The sequence below is a fragment of the Notothenia rossii genome (assembly GCF_949606895.1).
Source record: "Notothenia rossii genome assembly, chromosome: 7".
NCBI lineage: Eukaryota > Metazoa > Chordata > Actinopteri > Perciformes > Nototheniidae > Notothenia > Notothenia rossii.
In genome coordinates this window covers 6,790,452-6,800,596 of record NC_136905.1, presented here as the reverse complement: position 1 = coordinate 6,800,596, position 10,145 = coordinate 6,790,452, and the positions used below count along the sequence as shown (strand labels likewise).

Sequence of the window (10,145 nt, the reverse complement as noted above, 5' to 3'; positions counted from 1 at the left end):
ACAGCAAGTAACCAGTTAACAATCCTAGCGTTAAAATACCGGCTCAAGCAATAGCTAGACAAGAGCTAAAACAATGCATAAGTACTATTTAAATGTTTTACCTTATTTCTGTTGTGTTATCTTTTCCAAACTCACTGTTATATTCAACAGTTGGTCAATTATATTCAAAGCATGAATAGTTGCGCCAGGAGAAGAAACCTTAGAAAGTCACCCACACATATTTATTTACTTTGTGTTGTGAATGGAATTTATTTTCAACATTTTTATATTCAATAAATATTCTAATTTTTTTTTTTGCGATCTCCGAGTCTGGAAAAATGACCAGAGCCAGCTTAATGCCACAGTCTGCTGCCCTGGGACCGAGTGTTGCACAGTCTGGGAAACGTTTATTAAATCAGCTGCTGTAACCTTGTCTCTTTGGTAATATGCTTTTGGTTTCAGGAAGAATGTATCCATAGATTGATATGTTCTTTATGAGTCTGGCATTTCTTGTGAGTTTCTGTGAAGCGTTGCTTCAAAAGATATGCACCTCAATGCACAATTGAAAAACAATTCTGGAAAATCTCACAAAAGCTATCTGGGAATCTCCCTCCACACCCACAAGTAAATCAATGTTTTCTGTTGATTGTTTGACACCTGACACAGCCAACACAGCTCTCTTGTTTCCTCAACACCTTTGGATAAAAGCCAAGTTTTAGACGTGCAACTGTCAATCAAATGCGGGACATCAGCAAAATGTGTGGGACAGATGCTAAGAATGCTGTGCAGTAAAAAGATACATCTCCACAGATTCCTTTCCGTGTATGTCAGAAGGAAGAGTCTGCACACAATTCTTTAGACTGAAACTATTGTAAACAACATTGTTATCTGAGATGCAAAAGCTGCCCCCAAAAACATGTGCATTGTCCCTGTTCAAATAAACAATTAAATGAAATGAAGCAAACAAAAGATTTATATAATAAATTATCGATACTTGCCATCCGTGTATCGATACAATATAGCCACGCAAAGTATGGCGATACTATGCTGTCTCGATCATTTCCCCCACCCCTAGTAATAATATTCCAGAAAGTAATACATACTGTAATTGTAGCAGCTAAATTATAAAGAAATAAAAATGAAAATGAACTCCAAACTAAAACTGCCACTGAAGAACCGGCTAGCAAATCTTACGCAGGGAAAAATATCCAAAGTCCACAAGGGAACGTCGTTTTCTGAAGTTTGTGCCAAGAATCCAATATCATGCAGAACAATATTGGGTTTTCCAATCTTGCCCCTTTTGCTTTTTAAGGTACATTTATATTTAGCAAAAACGGTAAGAAAATAAATAATGAACAATGAAATAAACTGAATTGCTCCAACAATCATTTATAAACCATACTCTCAAGGGTGCTACTCAAACATTGACTTACTTGATGTGCTTTTTACTGATAATGCTTTTGTAAATACATTTGGGTAAATGTTTAAATGCAAGGCTTTCATTTATTATAGAGCATTTTAAATGTTTACATAAGTAAAATATGTAAGTACTTCTTTCATCACTGCTTAATGAATGGTGTTACGGACGACCTCTGATTAAATTGGACCATTACAACACTAATTTGCACAAACTTGTAAACTGTGTATAATAAAGAGTTATAACCAACTAAATGCATCAACCATTACATGTGTTTGACCAAAATGTGTGAAAAATATCATAAAAAAAGCATCAGGTAAACAAACATTGCAGTGAATGACCCCTGATTATACCTCTGCACATGGAAAGTTGAAAACATACCAAAAGATTCTACAAAAAAACAACAGAATTTGTTAATAACAAAAAGGCTTAGTTGCAATTTACTTTTTGCTTAATGTGCACAATCAACTTCTCTGTTCTCGTGTGTTTCAACATTTTGAATGCTCTACTTCTCTGTTTTCTCTCTGAAGAAACACAATCCAACCCTGTAGCTTACTGGTTTCACCAACTCAGATTTGATTTCCTTCTCAAATTCCTTTTCGGATGCCTGATAATTAAGACGCTGCACAAATTCTTCAGACTGACACTATTACAATGTTATTGTTTTCTTAGCTGTACAAGTTGTACCCAAAAACATTGGCATCATACCTGAGTGACAGTAAGTTCTAAACAAGTTATTGTCTGTAGCATTTCCTGCTTCCTTGATGCTCAAAAACATTGGCATCAGACCTGAGAGGTTAGGAACAAGTTGCCGTGTGAACCAAATCCTGCTGCTTCTTCTTGGCTTCCTCGATGCTCTCAAATGGAATATCTCAAAACATATCCAGAGTCTTCATGAAGCTGGAACCAAAATAAATGACCAACATTACATTTTTTTTACATTACATGTCACTTGTTAGACGCTTTTATCCAAAGCGACTTACATACTCAATACTGTGGGCAATCCACACAGAAGCAATTTGGGGTGAAGTGTCTCAGGGACACAACGAGATGCTGACTGCAGTGGGGTTTGAACCTGTGCTCTAGTGATGTGTCGGTCGCGAACGAGCCGATTCTTTTGAACGGGTCTTTGGTATGAACGAGGGGAACCGAATCGTACTTGGTGAGAGCCGTTCTTGTTATCGTTCAATTATTAGTCCGCACTCACTGCCTGCCAAAATCCACTCGCCTGTTAAAAAGCTTGATTTTGTTCCCCAAACGTATTCTGTGAAGACCCGCCCCTACTCTGATTAGTAGCTTTCAGCAGGAGGAGTGAGATGGGGTGGGTCTTAACGGAATACGCGAGAGAGAGAAGTCATAACAAGTGGTAGGCTACAGGACAGGTAGACGACGTGTTTTTCGGATGGAAAATGAGCCAAACGCGAAAACGCAGCAGCATTTTGATGCACTTCAACCAAAAAAGCGCACCATTTGTAAAGGCAAAATATCCTTTAAAGCAGGGCCAACAAATGATCTCCATCGCCACTTAAAAACACAGTATCTATATTAAGAGTTGCGTGAATTTCATTCAAGGCAAGGCAACTTTATTTACTTAACACATACGGAGGGTAAATTCAAAGTAGTACATTCACGGACATGAATGACATGGATATGGCGCCACCTTGTGTCGTGTTTACAAAGCAGATTATTGACATTAGGTCTGGCAATACAGTCAATCATTATCCTGGTGATTATTTCACAGACAAACCAAGTAACCCCGCCAAAAAAAACGGCTCTTTTGAACGGCTCTTTGAAAGGAACGGAGCCATAAGATCCGGCTCCCTTCAAAGAGCCATAAATCCCATCACTACTGTGCTCTCCAGATCGGAACACCAACGCACTAGTCCAATGCGCCACACGCCTCCCAACAAGGTCAAAATGCTCTACTATACCAACCCTACAATAGAGTCTAGTTCAGGGTTTCCATTTGTCCCATTTCTTCAGTCATAAAAATGATAAACGCATAACAAGTCACAGAAGAATTATGTAACTGTCCTGGAGAATGAAAAAAGCACTTTCCCTCCCAAATACCATACCTGTGATCATACTTGTCAACCCTCCCGATTTTCGCGGGAGACTCCCGATTTCATTGCCCTCTCCCGGTTTCCTCCCGGCGTCATATTTCTCCCGCATTTCTCCCGATTTCTGACCAAATCAGATTTACACACGACTGTTTCCACTCGGACTTTAATACAGCTACACCATTGTTTGGTTTCCATGGTAACACGTTTCTTTAGTAGCGCGCGCAACTCAAAGTCTCAGAGGGTGAGGCAGATATTCACAGAAAACAGAACAAGAATCGACAACTACTCTACTCTCTACTCACTCCTTTCCTGTAAAATACAGGTCCAGCCCACACATATGCTCCATCAAGGACGGTGCTACAGGCCGCAAGGCAGTGCACTTACAACTACAATAAGCATGTTAATGTTAATCTAACAGCTCCGGCGATCCACTAGCACCCCACTCCCCTCGCCCCCCCAATTTTACATTTTGAAATTCTCCCGATTTCTGAGGTCTGAAGGTTGGCAAGTATGCCTGTGATATATCTTGGGATCATTAAGGGTGTTGTGATGGGAGGCGATCTATATTTGACTAAGGTTTTACTTTCAGCGAGTAAAGAATCTAAAACTAGGAATTGGCTTAATGTGAACGCTCCGAATCAGGAGCAGTGGCTGGAAATTGGTCAAGATCTTTTTATTATGGAAAAGTTGACATATGTTTTGAGAATCCAAGAGAATGCATTCAATAGGAAATGGGAAAAGTGGAAAATGTACATGGTTGACACCAATGAGTAAGTGAATGACTAATTATTTCCTGTACAGTATGTATGAATATTGAAGGTCTTCAGACAACAAGTCATTATTGTGCTTTATTTTATGACTGATTTGTGTGTTTTATTTGTTGTTGTTTAGGTTCATATGTTGATCTGTTATTATTGTTGTGAAAACTCAATAAAAACACAAGTGTAAAAAAATAACATAAAAGTGTACTTTCCCCTTAGTGTGAATACTCATTATTCAGCATTCTAAAGCAGTAGCTTAACATTGAGCAGACGGGACTGAAAACTGAGAATTTTCCTTGGGACAATATTGTCCCGCTGCTCTGACTGGTTTAAGTATGACATTTTGTTTTCATTTGGTTTCAGATTTAGCGTTTGTAGAGAGAACAAATTCCGATATATTTTTTGCGCCATGTTAGTTACTTGTGTTGTTGTGCGTCACGTTAAAAGTAGCCGACTAAAAACTAGCAAAAAAAAATATTTTTTATTTTTCTTCCCTGAAGCAAAATAATGTATTATATCGTTTTAAATTATCATTTGAACAATAATATATTATATAAAATATAATCTCAGGCACAATGAAATGAAATAAATATATATAAAATAAAAATGTAATAAATGTGGGTGCTGCAGCGCCCTCAGCACCCCCCTTCCCGCGCCCCTGGGTTTAAGTATAACATTTTGTTTTCATTTGGTTTCAATTGTCCAGAATATGTCGGCCGGCGAGCTCCAAGTGCAAAAGGGTCCAAGTTGATATCAAATATCCATAACACGGCAAGTAACCAGTTAAAAATCGTATTAGCGTCAAAAGACATGCTCAAGCAATAGCTAGAGACAAGAGCTAAAACAATGCATAAGTACTATTTAAACGTTTTAACTTATTTCTGTTGTGTTATCTTTTCCAAACTCACTGTTATATTCAACAGTTGGTCAATTATATTCAAACCATGAATTAGTGCGTCAGGAGAAGAAACCTTAGAAAGTCACCCACACATAAGTACAAAATAGTTTGGATGGTTTGATGCTTATTTGATACCTCAGACCCTCACTGACTTTCCTTCTGGACAATCATGTCTCCCATACTGTTCCAGATAATACATTTATTTGGACCGATATTTACTTTTTTCAGTTCCGCCTACAGCCTGTTATGGTCTTCCACGTCCAAGAGGGTTCACAGATCTTAAGTTAGACAATGTTTCTGGGTGGATACCCTCGGATGAATTGATTGCAGATTGTATTTCCTTCTCAAATTCCTTTTCGGGTGACTGACAATTAAGACGCTGCACACATTTTTCAGACTGACACTATAGCGATGTTATTGTTATCTTACAAGCTGCAACCAAAAACATTGGCATCACCTCTGAGGGACAAGAGGTTAGAAACCTGCTGCTTCCTTGATACTCTCAAATGGAACATCACAAAACATATCCAGTCTTAGTATTTTGATGCACCCAAAATGGGGAAGGGTGGCTGTCCCCTGTATAGTGGGTGTGGTTGGAGAAGAAGAAGAAGAAGAAGAAGAAGAAGAAGAAGAAGAAGAAGAAGAAGAAGAAGAAGAAGAAGGGGAGGTGTGAAAGGGAGTAATGGTGCCCAGGATTGAGAACCCCTGCTGTCCTGTTGAGCTGGAGATGGGCCCTACCTACAGTACAAGAGGGTCTGGGGTGGCTGAGTGAGGCTTCAGCATGCAGGGATGTAAGGGCCTGATTCATCATGAAGGCCGGCAGCAGAAGAAAATACTTTGTTAACAAGTTTTTTTTTAAATCAATAGAAGAAGCCTCTAAAAGTCACCGCCCCCGGCCACATGTACTGAATAGGTGTCATGGATCAACACTTATTTGATACCCTTAAGGACTTACGTGTTGGATGTCTCCCATACTGTTCCAGGTAACACACAAAACATTGGCATCATACTTGAGAGGTTATGGACAAGTTTCCGTGCGTAGCAAACAATGCTGCCATTCTCCTGGACTTCCTTCAATGTCTTGTAATATCCCAAAACAATGAAATGGACATTTGAATACATAACGTGGAGTTAGACCCGAAAGATCGTAGAGAGCCTCTTAGTTACTTTAAAGTTACAGAGGATCATCCTCAGTTCAGCATAAGTGTTTGTTTTTTTCGTTAGATTTCTAGACAGTTTGGCCTAGCCCTATTGTTTGAAGCAGAATTGTATTTACTGTATGTTTCTAAATGGCAGTCTATATATTTGATGGACAATAACGAAGCTAGCACCGGATGAAATAAACATTTTCCAACACCAGCAGAAGTTGCTGATCCCGGATGTTATTGTCACGCTCGGCTTCTCGCCTTACGTGCTGCACCTCAGTACTTTCCCACTGACCCCGCCTCCACCACACCCGACTGGACAGCCACACCCACACCTTCAGCTCACCTGGGCTCCTTGCTGCTTTTCATCTCCTATCAGATAGTATATAAGCCTCTCCTGCGCACTCACTCATTGCCAGATTGTTCTTTGCAAGACTCTCTAGCACGATTTCCTTTTGCTAACCCAGCCTGCCTCTGACCCGTCTGTCTCGTCTGATTCCCAGGAAGCCCGCCAGGCTTCTATCACTCACCTTGAGATCATCTTTCATCCCTCAACTATACAGAGTGAGTATATATATACAAACTTCAACAAACTTGCTAACGCATGGTTTGGCAAAATGCATTGCAATGCCATCTTTGTTGTTTGCTGTTGTTTTTACGAGTTAGGAGGCGTACACATGTGCATTTCTCGTGCACACATTTCAGTTGTATTCAATGCAGCCTCTCAAAAATAAGTGGTGGACGACGCCGACGCGTGTCAAACAACTTTTTACTCAGGGCGAATCCAAGGCGCCACAATTTAAACGCAGCAGCGGGCACCGCTTGTCACGTGACGAGGAATAACCAGCCGGAAGATGTCTTTAAGTAAAAACAGTTTGCAGTAAATATGGAAGAGAAGTTCATTATTACTGTAGTTTGTTTAGGACAGATTTCATGCAGTAATTATGACACTGTATATTTATTCAGTGTAATTAACAATTGTGTCTTTCTCAACCAGAACAATGGCACACAGTTCAGTTCTGCCCCTGCTGCTCCTGCTGGGAACATGCTCAGGTTACACCTACCGTAAGTGGGATTACGCTCAGTATAAAAGTTCTAACAATTATTTAGTTTTTTCACTTGGATGTTTGAGCTTCACTTTGTTTGGTGATTTGTAATCATCTTCTAATAATTGTTCAACTATCTGCTTCACAGAAAATGTGGCCTTGCGTGGAAAAGCAAGCCAGTCAGGGAGTAATCCAGACTATTATGGAGATGCAAACAAAGCTATTGATGGAAACCGTGATTCTATCTACCATCACGGTTCATGCAGCGCTACTCCTTTGATGACCAACCCCTGGTGGAGAGTGGACCTGCTGGAGTCCTACATCGTCACCTCCGTCATCATCACCAACAGAGGAGACTGCTGTGCAGAAAGGCTCGACGGGGCAGAGGTTCACATTGGCAACTCTTTGCAAGAGAATGGCGCTGCAAACCCAGTGTGAGTGATCGTACAGATTTGTTGATTACAGGGTTCACCCCAGGAAATAATTTAGCAGACCTAAGCCACCCAGGCTATTTCATGATCCATTAGGTGACTGAGTCATAGCTGCACTCAGTGCACATGTAGCATTTGGGGTGTGAAACACTGCCTTTACTGTTCTTCTGGCAGGTTACATGTGGGTGTAATGTCTTACTTTATATTGCTTTCCACCTGTTTAGTATTCCACCTAAACAACGTAATGAACTGCCTCCTCTCTCTCTCTCTCTCTCTCTCTCTCTCTCTCTCTCTCTCTCTCTCTCTTAGGGCTGGTGTGATTTCTCACATCCCTGCAGGTGGTTCTTACATAATGACTTTTACCGAATCTGTGGAGGGACTTTATGTGACTGTGGTTCTACCTGGTTCAAATAAGTCCATAACGCTCTGCGAGGTGGAAGTCTACGGTTACCGTGCTCCAACAGGTGAGAATTGAAATCATGGCGCGGAGGTACATTTGTCTAATTCTTTTGAAACAGCTGCAGCCACACCAAGCTATTTCATCTTAAATGATTTATTGGCTTGGTAAATTCTCTAAAGAAACAGTTTCTCTAATGTTATGATTCGTCATCCCACTGTTGACACTGATATACAAAATTCACTTCTGCTAGCTGCTGTGGCACTTTCTCCAACAAAAATAAATCAATGCATCTGTACAACTTTCCTTGACCTCCTTTTTCTACTGCATATTTTACCACTGGAGAGTCTACTTTCCTGTTTGTGCATTATAGTTTTATGATAGTGCACACGTTTTTCATGGGTTCTTTCTACAGAGAGCAAGAACCACTACTTATCAATGCTGATACTTGCAAATGTGTTCTGTTCACAGGAGCAAACTTGGCACTCCAGGGAAAAGCTTCACAGTCATCAGTGCAGTATTTCCAAGGCTTAGCTTACAATGCCATTGATGGAAATCGTGACAGTGTCTGGAGCCATGGTTCTTGTATCCACACACAAAACAATCTTAACCCCTGGTGGCGTCTGGACCTGGTTGCAACCCACAAAATATTTTCTGTCAAAGTTACCAACACTCTAAATAATGGGGCAACACGACTTAATGGAGCTGAGATCAGAATTGGAGATTCTCTGGAAAACAATGGCAACAGCAACCCCAGGTACTTTACAGACCTTTAATTGTGTTACTACTGTAGTTAAAAGTTTGTGTTTTTAATGTTTATCATTAGTTTTGTTTGGAACCACACTTGTATGCTCTATAAATATAATATAATAATATATAATTTTGGCAATACTCACAGTAATATCTCTTTAAAATATTTTTTACCAAAATGTGTTCAAATGATCATTCAAAGACAAACACATGTCTTCTTCTGCTAGGTGTGCTTTGATCTCAAGCATCCCTGCAGGTTTCACCGAAACCTTTGAGTGTAACGGGATGGACGGTCGCTACGTCAACATCTTCATTCCTGGGAGATACGAGTACCTGCTTTTCTGTGAGGTGGAGGTGTACGGCTCCAGACTGGATTAGGTCTGAGGAGAACGATTTTCAACATCTGATAATCTTATTGATACTTTAATTTCAATCATAGCTTCATCTTCTTTTGCTAGCTGCATATTGATGGGACTTGTACCTTGTTTAACCAGAGACTCTCCAACAAAAAAGTAATGTGATTTGCCAAATATAATGAATATTAACAGATTAATGTTTCCACTCTACTTTTATTGTGTTAAACTGTCGCATTTATAATTAAGAAAATGTGGAAAGCAACCAATTTGGCCTGCAACGGGACATATATGTATCTAATAAATTAAATACATTATAGTCAATCGGTTTAAATAAATCTTCTCTGGTTTTATTTTCTGCTTTTGATGATGTCACAACACATTTTTTGAATGCCTTTTTCATCATCAATATTATAATCCAGATGCAAATGATCAATTCAAACTGTGATTGTATACCTTGTATGATCAGCATATAGTACAAATATACCTTAACTTGACTATTTTATCTCTTATAATCTGACCAGGAAGTACAAATGTATGTTTTGGGGAATTGCATGTTAACATTGTTGCAATGTACGTTCAACTAATGTCATAATGTAACCTAAACATATATGTACACTCCTTATTTACTTACATGTTGCAAGAATAAAACTTTCCATTGACTGGACTATGTGTCTGTGTGAGTTTCAAGCACCCTTAAACCTCAGTAGGTGATAATAATGTTAACATTTAACACAATATAACTGTCCAATGAGGAATGAATGAATACAGGTTAAAGAAAAACGTTTTTTTTATCCTTTCAATTTATTTCAGCAAAAACAACATCATATAATACTAGTTGTACGTCAATTGTATTTTCTTTATCTATCCAGAGTCCAGGTTGAGAACTGTTCTTAATATCTAAA

The 10,145-nt window shown here is 39.3% G+C and overlaps 1 protein-coding gene across 1 annotated transcript; it reads left to right on the top strand.

Moving 5' to 3' along the window:
• Positions 1-6,663: 6,663 nt before the first annotated feature.
• On the top strand, positions 6,664-9,907 carry LOC307046637 (uncharacterized protein). The gene is made up of 6 exons (XM_079693101.1): positions 6,664-6,827; positions 7,261-7,328; positions 7,458-7,743; positions 8,050-8,204; positions 8,609-8,894; positions 9,115-9,907. The coding sequence occupies exons 2-6, from the start codon at positions 7,265-7,267 to the stop codon at positions 9,263-9,265; spliced, it is 942 nt and encodes a 313-aa protein (XP_079549227.1). The 5' UTR covers positions 6,664-6,827; positions 7,261-7,264; the 3' UTR covers positions 9,266-9,907.
• The last annotated feature ends 238 nt before the right edge of the window (positions 9,908-10,145 follow it).